The 18,586-nt window shown below is 46.4% G+C and overlaps 1 protein-coding gene across 2 annotated transcripts in view; it reads left to right on the top strand.

Annotated features, from left to right (window-relative positions):
- TNN (tenascin N) overlaps window positions 1-18,586 on the top strand; it is a 73,169-nt gene that overhangs the window by 41,055 nt on the left and 13,528 nt on the right. For both annotated transcript variants that reach the window (XM_070384893.1, XM_070384892.1), the window contains 7 exons: window positions 655-918; window positions 2,786-3,049; window positions 4,818-5,081; window positions 9,235-9,498; window positions 12,088-12,218; window positions 13,213-13,345; window positions 14,013-14,164. In XM_070384893.1, coding sequence (XP_070240994.1) covers window positions 655-918; window positions 2,786-3,049; window positions 4,818-5,081; window positions 9,235-9,498; window positions 12,088-12,218; window positions 13,213-13,345; window positions 14,013-14,164 — 1,472 coding nt within the window. The remainder of the gene's footprint in view (window positions 1-654; window positions 919-2,785; window positions 3,050-4,817; window positions 5,082-9,234; window positions 9,499-12,087; window positions 12,219-13,212; window positions 13,346-14,012; window positions 14,165-18,586) is intronic.

Raw genomic sequence — 18,586 nt, 5'->3', positions numbered from 1 at the left:
CATTTAAAATAGCTTGTGGTCACTGGACATGCACTCTGTGCCAGAAACTGTTATAAAGGGCATGTTATTAACTCCTATGATACTCAACTCTACAGAATATGTACTCATGTTATCTCCCTATGCCTTTTTTCCCTATAAACACTGATAACCATATTATAGTCAAGACCCCTTTCTATATGACGTTTGTTGGTCTTGGTTTTCAGAGCTACCCTGGAGAGATGTACAATAACTGTTGAACACCCCCATTTTACAGATGCAGAGAAGTGAAGTGAATTGCCCAGGGTCACAAAGCAAGTTAATAATTTATGAGATTAGATGCATGCATGGACCAGTAGGGCTCAGAGGTACCTGAGACCATACAACCTGAAGGCAAGATTTACAGATCAAGAAACTGAGGCCCAGCCAGAGACAGCTGGGTTGTCCAGAGCCACGGCTCTCCTGACTCCGGGTCTACTGCTCATTCTGCTGTTCTGTGCTTCCTCCTTGAAAATCCTCAAGTCTGGATGTATAAAGAGATCTATGTCCATGAAACAGCTGAAACCTGACATATGAGATAGGAAAATTATGAGAACAGGAAACTACCCCGCCCCAAGCAACGTGGCCACAAGATTTCACTCTGTGAATAGTGTTTATTGATCAGCATCTTCCTTTCAGACATTGACAGCCCCCAAAACCTGGTGACTGAGCAGGTGACGGAGAACACGGCCACCGTCTCCTGGGCCCCGGTGCAGGCTGTCATCGACAGGTACCTGGTGCGCTACACCTCTGCTGACGGAGACTCCGGGGAGGTTCCGGTGGGGAAGGAGCAGAGCAGCACCGTCCTGACAGGCCTGAGGCCAGGCGTGGAGTACACGGTCCATGTGTGGGCGCAGAAGGGGGACCGGGAGAGCAGGAAGGCTGACACCAAGGCCCCGACAGGTAAGGGAGCATTGCTGTTTAGAAATGGAACCCCTGACATGCTAAAGTCAATGGCTGGTCAAGTTTTGTGTTCCTGAACTGACAGTGGCAGAATCGATGATTTCTGGAAGACCAGGAGGGTAGACTTCTGCCAAACCACATACCATCCCTCACTTCCTTTTTACACATTACATCAAAATAAGGGGCTCACATTTGGCCTCATACTTTGATCTTGCAAAGATAAATGATAATTGGTTTTATCTATCCACTGTCCCTCCAACTGTGAATTTACTTTGTGATAAATCATTAAACATTTCTTCTTGAAAGGAAAGAAATAAGCCACATGTTAGGATCTGTGAGGTAAGTACCTTAGGAAAATGACTTGCGCTGCAATCTCTTCGGAACAAGGAAGTCTTATGGCTTTCTTAGTGGAGAAATTCTCTTTTGATTGCTGTGTACTCCATTCTGAGGATCCTAAGGTTGCACTTTTAAATAGTAGCAGTTCATAATTTTTAAAGCTCTTTCATCTCTGTTTCTCATTTTTTAAGAACAGACTTATTGAGTTATAATTTACATACTATAAAGTCCACCTTTTTATAGTGTGTGTGATTCAGTGGTTTTTAGTATATACAGAATGGAGCAGCCATCACCACTGTCTAATTCAGAATATTTTCATCACTCTTAAAACAAACCCCAGACATTAGCAGTTGTTCCCCAGCACTGCTTCCTCCAGCCTTAGGAAGCTACATACTTTCTGTCTGTAGAGAGTTCCTTATTCTGGACATTTCATATAAATAGATTCATAGAATATGTGGCCCTTTGTGGCTGACTTCATTCACTAAGCATAATATTTTCAAGGTTCACCCATGTTGTAGCTTGTGTCCATACATTTTATTGCTGAATAATATTTCATTGCTTCTGCTAAGTCACTTCAGTCGTGTCCGACTCTGTGCGACCCCATAGATGGCAGCCCACCAGGCTCTGACATCCCTGGGATTCTCCAGGCAAGAACACTGGAGTGCGTTGCCATTTCCTTCTCCAATATTTCATTACATGGATCTAATTCATTCTGTTTATCCGTTTGTCAGTTGATGAGCATTTGGGTTGTTTCCACTTTGGGGCTATGGTGAATAATGATGCTGTGAGCATTTATGAACGAATTTTTGTGTGGGCATATGTTTTCCATTCTTTTGGCTATATACCTAGGAGTGGAATTCCTGGGTCATATGGTAACTCTATGTTTAACTGTTGAGGAGCTGCCAAATTGTTTCCAGAGCAGTGGCACTATTTTACATTCCTACCAGCAATGAATGAGAATTATATTCTTCATTTCATTGGTACTCAGAGGAATTCATTGAGATGGGTAGAGCAGGAATCAATATCCCCATTTTACAGCTGAGAAACCTCAAATACAGAGACGTGAATGATTTCGACAAGTCACAAAGTTAGCTGATGATTCATGGAATATTCATGGAATATTATGGTACCTTAAAATCTGTTTGGCAAGGCCCACATTTTACAAATGAGGATGGAGACCCAGCCAGGGGTGGCAGAGTTGTGCAGGGCCGCTGCTGGCTGATGATCGAGCTGGACCTAGAGCCCAGGTCTGCTGGCTCCAGCCCGTAGCTCCTCCTGGCGGTCCTCCCCTCTGCCTCCTGGGCTGGGATTGGAGTGGAGCTCTTCTGACTCTGGATCCAGTGCCCATTCTGCTGTCTTGTGCCACCTGCTTGAGGATCCAAGAGTCCAGCTGTGGTGAGAAGACCTACATCCATGAAACAACTAAAAATCCACACAGGAGACAGGAAATCTGTAAGAATGGAGACTGCCTCACCCCAAGGAACATGGTCTCAGTCTCTGGTGCTTGCTAATAGTGTACTTTACCTTTTAGACATCGACAGCCCCAAAAACCTGGTGACCGAGCAGGTGACGGAGAACACGGCCACCATCTCCTGGGACCCGGTGCAGGCCGTCATCGACAGGTACCTGGTGCGCTACACCTCTGCTGACGGAGACACCAGGGAGGTTCCGGTGGGGAAGGAGCAGAGCAGCACCGTCCTGACGGGCCTGAGGCCAGGCGTGGAGTACACGGTCCACGTGTGGGCCCAGAATGGGGACCGGGAGAGCAGGAAGGCTGACACCAAGGCCCCGACAGGTAACAGAGCACTGTTCTTTGGGAATGTAAGGCCTGTCATGCTAAGGCTATGCCTCATCTAGTTTTGGTTTCCTGAACTGAAAACTGGCAAAGCTGATGATTTATGGAAGGGCAGGATGGTGTTCCATCATAATGTACTGCATGTTCCATCTCTCATTTCCCTTTAACTGGTTTCTTTAAAAGTCAGGGCCACCTGGCAGCCTCCAAGCTACAAGTCTGCTGTGACTGATGGTCAGGTCCTGCCAGTGCTCCTTCCGAGTGTGTGAGTCTTCTGTTCAGTATTGAGGCTCTCCTGTTGAGTTTGTGATTGGAAACAGAAAATGAAAATCAAATGCCATGAATATTAACTGTAATGTGTTCAAAACTCAACTTCAAAAAGTAGACTTTACATCTACCAAAGTGAGTAGTTGTATGTGGTTTGCTTTACTATAATGAGATATTTGAGGATAAGGATAATTTCTATGTTATGTTCTGGCTTCCCTGGTGGCTCAGTGGTAAAGAATCCACCTGCCATGCAGGAGCTGCAGGTTCGACCCCTGGGTCAGGAAGACCCCCTGGAGGATGGCAAGGCAACCCACTCCAGTATTCTTGCCTGGAGGATCCCATGGACAGAGTAGCCTGGCAGGCTACAGTCCATGGGGTCACAAAGAGTCAGACATGGCTGAAGTGACTTAGCACACACACGCATGTGCATGGGTTTATGTCTGAACTTTTTATAGTTGATTTATAATATTGTGTTATTTTCAGGTGTAACTTCTAGGTTATATTCTCATCTTATTGTGAAAGAGATGTATGATTATATTTCTGTACTGTGATTTAGCCAGCAAACCAGCATTACAAGTGAATCTATGATCTGCTAAAGCATATTAAAACTGGATTTTAATTTTGCCGATTCATTTAACAACATATGTTGAGCATTTTCCATGGGCCCTACTCCCTCCTAGGCAGTGGGAACCCCAAGGGGAGTAGAACATAGCCCTCTTCCTCTGGGAGCTTATATTGGCATCTGGCTGGTAGAATCATCTTGTATGAACTGAGAAGTCTTTGTTGACATGATGCTAGAAACAAAATTTTTAGCTACTGTGGTGTTGGAGAAGACTCTTGAGAGTCCCTTGGACTGCAAGGAGATCCAACCAGTCCATACTAAAGGAGATCAGCCCTGGGTGTTCATTGGAAGGACTGATGTTGAAGCTGAAAGTCCAATACTTTGGCCACCTGATGCGAAGAGCTGACTCATTTGGAAAGACCCTGATGCTGGGAAAGATTGAGGGCAGGAGGAGAAGGGGATGACAGAGGATGAGATGGTTGGATGGCATCACCGACTCAATGGACATGGGTTTGGGTGGACTCTGGGAGTTGGTGATAGACAGGGAGGCCTGGCTTGCTGCGGTTCGTGGGGTCGCAAAGAGTCAGACACGACGGAGCGACTGAACTGAACTGAACTGAGCAGAGACCATGTCTTCTTCAACGGAACCCTGCAAACTGTCTAGTCCCATGCCTTGTATATAGTGGGCATTTGACACATGCCTAATGAATGAAGAAAGAAATTTGTCTTTCTAAAGTCTTGGTAGAGGTAATAGTACAGACACTCAGGTTTTGGTCTACTGTGCTTTCTCCTTGAGGAGTCAAAGTCTTTATGGGGACAGAACACATATGTCCATGATGCAGTTAGAGCATGCAAGATGGAAATCCCACGAAACATGAAAGGGTGTCACCCCAAGCAAGGTGGCTGTGATTTTCTCCAAATTGATTGTTGTTTTCTTTTCAGACATTGACAGCCCCCAAAACCTGGTGACCAAGCAGGTGACAGAGAACACGGCCACCATCTCCTGGGACCCGGTGCAGGCCGTCATCGACAGGTACCTGGTGCGCTACACCTCTGCTGACGGAGACACCAGGGAGGTTCCGGTGGGGAAGGAGCAGAGCAGCACCGTCCTGACGGGCCTGAGGCCGGGCGTGGAGTACACGGTCCACGTGTGGGCGCAGAAGGGGGACCGGGAGAGCAGGAAGGCCGACACCAAGGCCCCGACAGGTAACATGAGGGACAAGAAAAGCAAACTGGGGTTTTTCACTGTGGGCCGATCTACTGCTGCTGAATTACGGCACTGCTGCTTTTGTGGCCCATGTCCTCAGGGACTGTGGATTATATTAGGAGTTTATAGTAAAAAAACAAAACAAAACAACAAGCTCCATTCACCTAAAGAAAGAACAAAGCATAATAATGGGCCCAGTACTGAGCAATCCCATGAATGTCTTAAAACTGTTTTCCAAAGCCTGTGTTTTTAATGACAATGCTTCTCAGCTATAGGAAATTATCGGGAATAAGATAGAGCCAATATAAAATTCTTGAAACCACTGCATTAAAGTACTGTTTTGTAGCAAGCTATTTGATTTTATTTTTTACTTAATAGGTGGTGTTTAGATTAAAGGAACAAATGTAACTTTTGGCAGTTGAAGGTCAGTGTTCATTTCAACGTGCAGCTAAATTTTAATGAACATTTTGTAAGTGCCAGGCCTGGGATATAGCAGTAAACAAAATAAATATGATTCCTACTGTCTTGAAGTCCAGTGGGAAAGACAGATAGTCAACAAGCAAATGCATTTTTAACTATAAATTATAAGTTTTGTGAAGGGGATGAACATGGTATATGTGTAGATAATAACAGGGCAGGGATGAAATGGGGGAGTAGTAGATAACACAGGAAGCTCAACCTGGTACTCTGTGACAACCTAGAGGGGTGGGATGGGATGGGAAGAGGTAGGGAGGTTCAAGAGGGAGGGAGTATATGTATACCTATGGCTGATTCATGTTGATGTACTGCAGAAACCAATACAACATTGTGAAGCAATTATCCTCCAATTAAAAATAAATTAAAAAAAGATGCACATTGACAGAAACACCCAAATAACAGTGGCTTAAACAAGAAAGAAATTTATTTCTCTCTTGTGGAATGGTCAGAGCATAAGGCGCCAAGGCTGATATGATAGCTCCATGGTTCAGGAGACCCAAGCTCCTTCCATATTGTTGCTCAGCCATTCATAGGGAGTTTTCCCAGAAAAACCCAAATGAACTTCTTGGCCAATCCAATACATGGTCATCACCCATCCTCACTCCAGGCAGTGGAAAGGGGCGTGGGAAAGGGAAGAAATGCCTGCACTGCACATGTCACTCCTCACATTCCCCCGGCTAGACCGAAGACACAGTGTCCCTCACCACAAGGGGAACTGGGAAATGGAGTCTTTAGCTTGATGGCCATGTGTCCAGCTTACAGTTCTGTTATACTGTCCCATCCAATACAGTGGCCACTAGCAACATGTGGCTAATTAAATATTTAACTAACAGTAATTTAAAAATTACTTTCTCCTCGAAAGAAAAGCTATGACCAACCTAGACAGCATATTAAAAAGCAGTCATTACTTCACTGACAAAGGTCCATCTAGTCAAAGCTATGGTTTTTCCAGTAGTCATGTATGGATGTGAGATTGGACCATAAAGAAAGCTGAGCACTGAAGAATTGATGGTTTTGAACTGTGGTGTTGGAGAAGACTCTTGAGAGTCCCTTGGACTGCAAAGAGATCAAACCAGTCAATCCTAAAGGAAGTCAGTCCTGAATATTCATTGGAAGGACTGATGTTGAAGCTGAATATCCAATACTTTGGCCACCTGATGCGAAGAACTGACTCGTTGGAAAAGACCCTGATGCTGGGAAAGATTGAAGGTGGGAGGAGAAGATTGAAGGTGGGACGACAGAGGATGAGATGGTTGGATGGCATCACTGATTCAATGGACATGAGTTTGAGCAAGCTCCAGGAGTTGGTGATGGACAGGGAAGCCTGGCGTGCTGCAGTCCATGGGGTCGCAAAGAGTCGGACACGACTGAGCGATTGAACTGAACTGAACTGAATTTAAAAATGATTTCCTCAGTTTACTAGCCACACTTCCAATGGTCAGTAGCCACGTGTGACTAACATATAGATTCTACACTATTCCCATCATTGCAGAGAGATCTCTTGGACAGCGTGCTTGTAGAGGAAGGGCAGAAGGGGGTTGGGGAAAACTAGCCATCTTGGGCAGAGGGAAGAACAAGTGTGTGGCCCTGATTTGGAATAGCATGAGATGGTTGAAGAACTTGAAAGGAGGCTGGTGTCGCTGGAGCATAGAGGCGGGGAGAGAAAGTGGCATGAGATGATGGGGGCAGGGGGAAAGGTCAGGTCATACAGGACCACCCAGTACCTCAAAGAGGGAGCATGCTATATCTATTAGGAGAAGAATGGAATGAGGTAAGGTCATTCAGGCCACAGTGAGGAGGATAAATGGGAGAGATGACAGGAGTAGAGGGCGAAGATTTGTCAAGTTGGTAGGGAGAGATGGACAAGTGTGGTGGCAATAGGGATGAGAAAAGAGGACATCAGGGCGTGTATTTTGGACGCATCAATGACAGTGTTTGTTGATGGATGAGATGTGGAGCAGGAAGAAAGTGAGGAACCAAGTATGACATCTGTTTCCGACTTGAGCAACATGGACAACTGGGGCATCTTCTGAGCGATAAACAGATTTGAGGAGAAACATTAAGACTTAATGCTTAAGCTTGAGGTACTCATGGGATTTCTTGCTTAATTGAGAGACTTATTTATTGATTCCACAAGTATTTATTGAATGTTTAATACATGCTAGGTGCTGTGGTGGATCTGCTCTTGTAGATACAAGTCAGGGACTCAGAATTGCTAGAAACACAGGGGCTCAGAATTGATAGGCACTGGGGAGCTGTGAGCATCTGGCTGGTGTTTAAAGCTATGGAGGGTCTTCCCTGTTGGTCCAGGGTTGAGAATCCACCTTCCAATGCAGGGGATGCAGGTTCGATCCCCAGTCAGGGAATTGAGATTTCATATGCTGGGGGACAGCTACTGAGCACCTCAACTAGAAAGCCCACGTGCCACACCTAGAGAGAAGCCCATGTGCCACAACAAAAGATCCTGCATGCTTCAACGAAGATCCAACATGCTGTGACTAAGACCTGACACAGCCCTAAGTAAATGATTAGAATATTAATAAAGCTGCAGACATGGTGGAGATCACCTGTAGACAGAGAGGAAGAGAGGGTACCTCAGGTTCCCCTACATTTTCAGATTGCTGATGGAAATCAGAGAGGAGGAGGCAGTTAAGAGAAACCCAGTGGAGTGTATAGTCATGAAAGCCAAGGGCTGAGAGTGTTTTGAGACAGGGGTAGTGGCTCAGCTCTACCAAATGCTGCTCAAAGGTCGAGCAAGGTGAGGATGACAGGTGTCCATTGAATTTGGCAAGATGAGGTTGTTGGTGACCTAGACTAGCAGTTATAGTGATGTGCTGTAGAAAATGCTAAACTTCACTGAGCTGAGGAGTGAACAGGAGGTGGGATATACAGGCAGGTTCTCCTGAGAAGTCTGTCGGTTAAGGGGAGCAGAGGGACGGGAGAGCCTAGAGCTTGTTTGTCTGGGAATGACGGGAGATGGGGAGAGACTGATGGCACAGGTGAGAGAGGGCAGATGAAAGGGAGCAAAGTCCTTGAGAAGGTGAAAGGGCTCAAAATTCAGGAGGAAGAGTGTCTAGGTTTTTTATCTAGTTTTTTTGTTGTTGTTGTTTCTTTGTTTGTTTACTTTAGGCCAGGCCACACAGCATGTGGGATCCCAGCTCCCTGACCAGGGATCAAACCCACGCCCCCTGAATTGGCAACATAAAGTCTCAACCACTGGACCACCAGGGGAGTCCCCAGAGTCCAAGTTTTAATGCAAAAAAACAGCAGGATCTTGGACAAGTCTTTTCATTTCTCTAGATCTCCCTTCTCCTCCCCTTTTATGAAAGGGAAGAAGTTTGAAAGACGTAACTTCTCAGCTCTCAAATTCTGTGAAACAAAATAGCTATATACCATGGAGATAGCAAAAGAGGTCCCTTCAGCTGCCATTTGGGTCGCTTGTCTTGTTGCTCAGGAGATTTTTTAAAAAATTTTTAAGGGAACTAGAAGGACAAAAAATTTCCATGTCGATAAACTTGGAGAAGATCAAATTCCTTTCAGTTTTAATATAACATTTTTCCAGTGGTTTGTTTCCCCTGGAAAAATGCTTTCAGTGGAATTGTATTGTTAATAAAAGTAACATGAATGGTGATGTGTTCCTTTAGCCCTAAAATTCAGCATTTCCTTTTTAAAAAGAAATTGACAGCCCCCAGAACCTGATGACCGAGCAGGTGACGGAGAACATGGCCACCGTCTCCTGGGCCCCGGTGCAGGCCGTCATCGACAGGTACCTGGTGCGCTACACCTCTGCTGATGGAGACACCAGGGAGGTTCCGGTGGGGAAGGAGCAGAGCAGCATCGTCCTGACGGGCCTGAGGCCGGGCGTGGAGTACACGGTCCACGTGTGGGCGCAGAAGGGGGACCGGGAGAGCAGGAAGGCCGACACCAAGGCCCCGACAGGTACTGTGAGGGGTGGGGGACACGAGCCCTTCACACCCAACAGGAGATTGCCTTCCTCCACATCTAGTCTGAGGAGGGGAGCAGGGAACACAGTGCTGCCCCTGAGGGCGTTCTTCAGAGTGCTTCCCTTTTCACCCTTCCGAGGTAATGCCTTGACAGACAGTTTAGGAAGGGAGTGGTGTGAAGGAGCCTGTGTGGAAGGGGGCCTCCCTCACACCCCTCTTCACCCAGCCCAGCTCCCGGGCTCTCCGTCCCGACCTGAGGACCTGGCTGGGCCTCCGCTCCAGTTTGGGGAAGAGGGAGGCAAGGAGCCCTTTTTGCCTCCATCTCCACGCTGGAGGCAGTGGTGGAGCATCTTCCTTCTCTCACTGTCCCTCTCCAGTTGGCCACCAAAGGGGCCTGGACTGCCTGTATTTTGTGTGCGTGATGAGGCCTCCCAGGGGCCTGACAGGATCACGCAGCCCACCCTGACGTCCTTGGGTCTCCTTGGACAGCCTGGGCAGAGCCTGGCCATCCCCTGTGCGGCCACAGTATTACCATGTGTGGCCACTGGAACGAGAGGTGCCTTGAATGTATTCATTATTTTTATCAGTTACAGTTAACGGACGTTTTCAGTAAAAAAGTAATACACGCTTATAGTGAAAATTTTCAAACTAAACAAAGGTGTGTAGAAAGAAAAACTCCTCCACATCCAAGGCTCCCTGATACCCAGGACTTCTCTCCTGGGGTAACCAACATCTTCCTCCTTCCTTCTCCCCCTCCCTTCCTCCATCCCCCATCTCCCCCAACCCCAACCCCCAGTCTCCCTCCCTCTTCCTTTCTCCTCCATTCCTCTCTCTCTCTTTCTTCTTTATCTTCTCTTTGTTTCACTTTCCCGGTTAAAAAAAATTTTTTTTTGGCTGCGCTGTGCAGTGTGTGAGATCTTAGTTCCCTGACCAGGGATCAAACCTGCACCCCTTGTAGTGGAAGCTCAGAGTCTTAACCACCGAATCACCAGAGAAGCCCCTTCCCCATTTTTAAAGACAAAAATATTTCATCTTTCTACTTCATAGAAATGTAGAAATAACTAAGACAGACATCTCAGGTTCATAACCTGGGGATGGGTGGGCAAAGGGGTGGCAGAAGCCAGCTCAAGATATTTCCATAGTTAAGGTTTTCCTTTGATTTTGAAACCAGGAAATTCAGTTTTCCCGCGTGATGGATGGAATAAAATCCAGACCAGATGTTATGCGTTAGAAAGCCACACCACGCTGATATTACAGAAACTCAAAATTTGTCAAAACATCCTAATTCGAAACAACAGCTGTGTGATTTCTATTAAAATACTGCATTTCAGTTCTCAGCTGAAATGCTACTGGGTAGAAAATAGCCTGGAGACATCTTTTTTGGAAACTTCTAAATTAAAATCACCCTCTATGATAATGATTTTTCAAAATGGAAATTTCCATTCATATCTTGTTTGCTTAAAAAAAAAGTGAGCTGTCTGACCAATTACTGTGGTGTTGACTAGAATTTTTGCTGAGATGTAGTCTTCACGCTTTCCCTCTGGTGTTTGAGTGCAGAAGTGCGTGGGGATGAGAAGACATCTCTGCTTTTCCTCCATCTCCACTGCCCTGTCTCCCTTTGTCTCCTCTTTTGTACAAGCATCTCCCCTGCTTCCCCATTTTGTACGGGGTATGCCTCTAAGGCTGCACGCTTAGTTACCTAAGACACAGAGCTTTATATTTCTGTACCAACTTAATTTCTATTATAAGTTCCCGTTCTGTTTGTTAGTTGGAAATCTCAGTAAATTTAGAGTCATGCTCCTCCCTCAGGGCTGAGTGTGAGGTCTCAGGTGATTTTCCAAGGCCAGGCATGGGGTCCCATCTGGTTTTTCGGTCATCTTTCTGGGCAGGTGTTTTTACTGAGTGCCCCTGGTTTCTGTATGCAGGGGCCTTTCAGATCTGTTTGCCTCTGCTACTCCCAAACTCAGAGTGCCATTTACCACATCATATATATATATATATGGGTCTTAGCATTGGGTCTTCGTTCTTCCTTGCCACTTTGGGAGCCCTGCCATCTCCAGGACTTTGCTGACCGAAGTTGCTCATACTCACCACTCTCTGCAGCTTCCCTGGTGGCTCAGTCAGTAAAGTATCTGCCTGCAGTACAGGAGACCTGGGCTTGATCCCTGTGTCAGGAAGAACCCCTGGAGAAGGAAATGGAAACCCACTCCAGTATTCTTGCCTGGAGAATCCCATCCCATGGACAGAGGTGCCTGGTGGGCTACAGTTTATGGGGTCACAAGAGTCAGACATGACTGAGTGACTAAACCATCACCACCACCACTCTCTGCAGATCTGCTGGGGAAGTGGGAGCCCAGGTTCACTCCCTCTGAAACTCACCCCTTAACCCTCTTGTCCTCCATGGGTTTATACTTTTAGAAAAATAGATCCTAAAGACCTTATGGCAAAGAGGAATGGAGCCTGCTACTTGCTTGATAGGAAGAAGAAAATGGGAGTGTGTAGGTAGAGAATATAAGCGGAAATCTCAAAAATTACCTCTTTTCATTACCTTAGTAATAATAATTACTTGATGTTTTATATACAGACATTGACCCTCCCCAAAACCTTCATCCTTCTGCTGTAACCCAGTCCGGTGGGGTATTGACCTGGACACCCCCCTCTGCCGAGATCGATGGCTATATTCTGACCTACCAGTTCCCAGACGGCACTGTCAAGGTACCAGACACTTGCCTTTTCTCTTCTGCCCCAGCCTCCATGTACAGCAACTCACTGGGGCCGACCAATAGCTGGTCCATGGCAACCTTCTTATGAACGTGTTGATCCCTACTGATCACTTGCTGTATGCAAGGGAGAATGCTAAACGTGGTCATTTGTGAACAGTGTACGTGTGGTCTCATTTTATGGGACTAACCTTCGTGCCTGCTCCTTCCTAGCTGCCTGTCACGTATCTGCTGGCCACACATCTGTCCCGTGTTACTTCCCCAGTAAATGTTAGCTCCACGAGGACAAGGAATTTTTGTCTGCTTTGCCTCGCCTTGTGTCTGAAGTGTTTGGAACTTAGCACATGGTTGGTGTTCAATAAATATTTATTCAATGAATTTGATTAACCTTATTTCAAGAGTTATACCTCTCACCTGGAATTAGAAAGCCAGCATATTTTTGTGACTTGTCCCAGTGGAAAGTTATTATTCTCTTTCCTTGAAAGAAAAAAGGGAGGAAGGAAAAAAGGAAGGGCACCTTGATATATTCATTATCTCAGTGGTAAAGCTGCCACTATAAGCCTAGGGAGAAAGGTTATTGAAAACCCAGCTATCTCCCTGCCTCAGAGATCAGTGGCCAGCTTCACCTTGCCCATTACTTTCTCAGCTTGGTGTTGTTAGCCTGTTGCTGCCCGTAGTGGCTGTTGTTGGTGCCCCAGCTTGTATCTGGAGGGCAGGAGACCTCATGTGTACTCCCCTCGAGGTCGCTGCCCCGGTGGCAGTTTGAGGTGCTGGTTCCCAGCTAGACCTCCCAGAAGTGCTGAATCTTCATGGCACAGCCCTAAAGAGAAGCGGCTGGAACCTACTGGGATTCTGGGTTACTACTGAGCTCTCAAAAAGACAAAACTCTGCCCTCCCAAGGAGCTTCTGTCATTAGCACCAGGGAGTGCTGTTGACACTGAGGTGCTGCGGGTGATGAGTGAATGTCTGCTGTCTTCTTTGTTTGCTAGGAGGTGCAGCTTGGAAGAGGGGACCAGAGGTTTGAGTTGCAAGGCCTTGAGCAGGGTGTCACCCTGCCTGTCTCCTTGATTGCCTTTAAGGGTGATCGCCGGAGCAGGAGCGTATCTACAAACCTTTCCACAGGTAATGTGACCTCATGCACTCTGAATTAGACTGCAGTGCAGGACAAGCATGGGACAAGCCAGAAAATGTGTCCAAGGAAGAGCGAGTGGCGACAGGGCTCTGGATTTCTCTAGACAAGGGGAAATGGAAGTGGGGTTATGAATTCAGAAGAAATCCATCCCATGGTAAAGAGATGAAGGAAGGGAGTGAAGTGGAGTATTGTCTGGTGGAGGGGAAGAGGTGGGGCTTTGGTCAGAGGAGGAAGTGATATGAACTTGACCTTATTTGGTGGCACCAGTGGTAAAGAACCCCCCTGCCAATGCAAGAGATGTAAGAGATGTGAGTTCAGTCTCTGGGTTGGAAAGATCTACTGGAGGAGGACATGGCCAACCCACTCCAGCATTCTTGCCTGGGGAATCCCACAGACAGAGGAGCCTGGCGGCTTGCGGTGCATAGGGTCGCAAAGAGTTGGACACTGTTTAGCACACACTAGTACATTTGAGGGGTTTGATGAGAGCAGGGTGAGTGAGAAAAATAAGACGTGAGTGAAGAGTTGGAAGATACAAAATAGTAGGAGGTTCCAAAATAATTTCTAAACAAAATAAATGATCTTAAAATACGGGACTAGCCCCACTCCCCTCCTCCCTTGCCTTTCTCCTAACAACGCTGTCCTTCTGCTTGGTTCCAGTTGGTGCCCGTTTTCCACACCCTTCGGACTGCAGTCAAGTTCAGCAGAACAGTAACGTCGCCAGTGGCCTCTACACCATCTACCTGCATGGGGATGCCAGCTGGCCCCTGCAGGTGTACTGTGACATGGACACAGATGGAGGTGGCTGGATTGTGAGTCACACAGAGCCCTGGGCAGCTCTATTTCTTCTTCATCCATGGGAGAGAGATGCTTTGGTGCCTTGCAGCTATTTTCAGAGAACAGAGAACTGTAAGAACAGAGAACTGTAAGAACAGAGCCCGAGGTACTTGATTCCTGGGATAGAGCAGGCTTGGTTACATTCAGGCTGATGTTTGGGAAGGCTTGTGGGTTTATCACCATCTATTAATACTAATGGCCTCTTTACGTGAGTTGCCTACATTTTACTCTCTGCAAAGCACACTCATAAACACGACCTTCACATATAAGCTATAGAATGAGAGAGATTATATTGCTCATACTTTATAGATGGGTAGATTGAAGCCCAAAAGGAGAAGCACTCTGACCAAGTCACATGTCATTCAGTTGATCAGTCATGTCCGACTCTTTGCGACACCATGGATTACAGCATTCCAGGCTTCCCTGTCCTTCACCATCCTCTGGAGTTTGCTCAAACTCATGTCTACTGAGTCGGTCACATGAGTTAATAACAAAGTTGGGACCAGATTCTAGGATTCCAGCCTCCTGGGTCATTGGTTTTCCCAGTGGGTCATCTCAGGTCATCCAAGATGGAAATACATGGCCTCTTTGGGGGCTCAGTCCTCTGAATTTTGGAGCCTGTTGCCCAAGCTCTGCATCCTGGCTCCACAGTACAGAAGCAGGGCCTTTGGAACTTTGATACGAAAGGCTAAACCCTGAAAGAAGGAAACTTGCAATGTTCTGATCATCTCACATCTGTGTGGAGGTTTTATTCTCTGTGGACCATTAAACCGCATGGTACCTTCTTTGATTGCATCTGCTGATCCAATTATACGATGAGCTGCTTTTGAGACTTTCAATCTGATCTTTCCACTTCTCCTTACCCCCTTCTCCCTGTGCCTGAACAGTGAGAGGCTCTCACTGCTCCAAACCAGCCTGCAGCCTGACCCGCTGTGCTTCCAACACTTGCTGTGGGAAGGAGAAAGCATGATCTCATAGAGCTCAGACTATGTTCCTTTACACATTCGCTCAGGGCCTGTGGAACCAAAGACACTCGAGCAGCCGCAGATAAAATGATGCCATCTGATAAGCAGCAAAGAGGAAAACTTATTATCCACACAGCTGCATCTGATGGCCGAAAGGCAGAAATGGATCAGATGGGGGACATTCCTGATTTATTTGTAAAAATAATGGAACCGAGTGTCACATGGAGGCCATCCACCTGACTAGACTCATAGGGCTGCACCTGCTGTTCTCCTCAGCACCACTGTACCTCTGCGCTTCTGTACCTTCAAGCTTGAAGCCAGTTCCCTGCCTTTGTCCCTGTAGTCACCCATTGGCAGGATGTCTGTACTGTCCAGTGTGGTCTTTTTGTTGTTTCTTTGTTTGCTTTCGGGGGTGGACGGTGGTGTGCTGCATGGCATATGGGATCTTAGTTCCCCAATAAGGGATGGACCCCATGCTTCTGGCTTTGGAAGTGCAGTATCCTGACCAATGGGCCTCCAAGGAAGTCCCTGTTGATGTGGCCTTCTTGAAAGCCAGCCTCACCCAGGCAAAGAGATGTTTGTCTGGGACAATTTTTTGAAAGAGACCTGTTGCTAGTCTGTCTGCCTGGGAGTATCCATGATTCTTTCCCACTAATATTTATTGAGTGCCTACTGTGTGTCGCGTACTGTTCTATATACTTAGGAACCAGCAGTGGACCAAATAGACAAAAATCCCTGACCTCAAGGAGCTTGCCTTTTACATCTTGCCCACACAAGTGACCTTTGCCAGAACACAGAGGTCAGTTCCAGAAATAACTCTGGGTTCCCACCAATGCCAGTGCCCCATCCCCTCCCTAGTCTTGTTTTCTCACCCAGGTTCCTGAAGATACTACATGAACTGAGACTCTATAGGGTTCTCCTCGAAGCCACTACACTCCAGAAAATATGTGGAGTCCTGCAAACCTCTCCACTGAATCTTTTACTGGCAATTTCCATGTTTTGGGGTGTTCAAAAGTCTTCTGTCACTGAAAGATGATCATAGTATATTATCCTTATAAACTGAGCTTCTCAAATCCTTTTAAGGAAATTCTTCTCCACTCAGGCAGCAAGAACACAATTTGATTAACTTGGGTTAGCCAGAACTCTGCCCTGAGGTAACTGAGGCTACGGGTGGGAAGCTGGAATGGAGACTATTAAGGAACACTTAAGTGTCTCAAATATTTCCATTTCTGTTTCCCATCTTGCAAGTCCTAAGAACTACATGAGAGGCTCTTTCCACAGGCATCTAAGTGAGATTTTCATTTTTTCCTCCTGATTTAGTCATTTAGGACTGAAAGTTCTAGAGTACAACAAAGCTCTGTTGTTAGAATCAAAGATTTTTTTCTCCTTTGAGATTTATTTGGCAAGGGGTTTCTGTTATCCCAAATAGTTCATTATAAGGTATTTTCACCTCATAGAAGGGAATGGACTAGATTCTCAGTGAGTCAATTAAGGCTGCCTGATCAAGATGTACAAATGATCCCTGTGGGTCAGTTCATTTGAAATCTGACATTATAAAATGCAAGCTAACACATTTACTGAGATATAATAATCACTCATTATATCTGTATGAGCCAGACTCTGGCCTTTATGATTTATCATGATTCATGACCATGCTGAAGCCTTGATTTAAGATAATGACAAATAAGCTATTAACATCTTGATCTCATAGTTTAGAGAAGTGAGGCTAGTCAAGGCTAACTGACTTGCCCAAGGAGACAGCTAGTAAGTGTAGAGCTGGGTCTATAGTGATGCAAAGAGCATCAGAACCTTTTTTTTTTTTTTTCCAATTTCTCTAGCCACACTGAAGCATTAGTAAAATAAACAAATAAACAAACAAAAAAATACTTTGGCACTATGTTCATTGATTGGAGATAGAGACCAAATGCCTTTGTAAAGCCTCTGTCCTAGGAGAGTGGGATCAGATTTGAGCCTGACCTTACACGGGAACTAACTACATTAGTGGGAATAGAATTTGGTGCAGTGTGTATGGAACCAAATGGTGATGCCCTAGGATTTCATTGTTCATGATCCAGGAGTCCCAGGTGCCGTAATAGGAAATGAACAGCCCCAGAATCTTAAGGCATGCTCTTTAAACAGTAGACTCCACATAGCTGGTGTTTTCAGACTTCCTCAGGGAGAGATGAGGCAGTCTTTTATCTTTGCATCAGCCACTGAATAGTTGGCTGTGTGACTCTATTTGATTTTCTACACTTTCTCATCTGTAAAATGGCATTGTATATTCTTGCCCTGGAGTCAGCCTTTAAAAATGCTCAACGAGCACTTGTTACATAGATCAGTAAGTGAAAAGAGAAATCAAGGAAGCCAGGGAAGGAAGGTGGTGTCTCTACAAGATGGACACATAAGAAGAGGGGAGAGGGAACAACAGTGTTAGTGAGTGTTAGTGCAGTTGTTCACCGTGAGCATCCCTAAGTTCTGCTCGCAGCTCTCTACCCTTCACACACCCTGTCTCACGAGTCCTCCTAGCACCTCTAGGGGCAGACACCTCCTTCCCGCTTCCAACCCTGTTGGACAACAAGTAGACTGATGCTCAGGAACAGAAATGACTGAGTCACCAACCCCCTGCCAGGACCCCCACCCTTCATTCAGTGCCCCCCAGGCCAGCAGACAGGGACTGATGCTTCAGGAGTTGGCAGTGAGCTCTGGGCACTGTTGTGGGCAACCTGCTCTCTCCTCCGTCCCTGTGTCTTCCCAGAGAAAAATGTATCAAGAATGCTCAAATATTAGGAGGTCTACCTCACCAAATTCCAGATGAAGTGGTTGACTTCAAGGCACATGGTGGAAAAGAGGGGGACTGGATTTTGTGTTGGGGCTTCTGCTCTTGAAGGAGCGCAAAGGACAGAAGGTGGAGAGGAAGATGCCACTCCATTCCTAGGGAGTTCCAGACTCCTGTGTGGGGTTAGCTAGGGTGGCGTCTAGCTTGGCTGCCAAGGCCAGGAGGAATTAGAAGTGCAAAAGTATACATAGGTGTGTTTAGCCTTTAGATGCTTTTTAGATTTACTTCATAGAAAAGAATTGAGTGATTCTGACCAGCACTACCTCCCTTCCCCAGATGGAGGGATTTTTGAAAAGAAAGCAGCCCATACTCTCATGAAACAGCCCCAACTGTGTCTCTGTGTTGTCCCTTCTCACTCACTCTTCAGCTGAAACTGGTTGGCTTTCTGCCCTCATCACTCACTAGCACGGCCTTCGCTCAAGTCACTGGTGCTTCCGTGTCACCAGAGTCTGTGGGCAGTTTGGGCATCACGCTCCATGACTTCTCACCAGCATGTGACACTGTCGGGCACACTTTCCTCTGGTGGCCTTTCTGATTCCACATTTTCCCGATTGTCCTTCACATCACCAGCTGCTCCTCTTTCTCCTCCATGATCT

The sequence above is a fragment of the Bos mutus genome, chromosome 16, assembly GCF_027580195.1.
Source record: "Bos mutus isolate GX-2022 chromosome 16, NWIPB_WYAK_1.1, whole genome shotgun sequence".
NCBI lineage: Eukaryota > Metazoa > Chordata > Mammalia > Artiodactyla > Bovidae > Bos > Bos mutus.
This window is presented reverse-complemented; position numbering and strand designations above follow the sequence as displayed.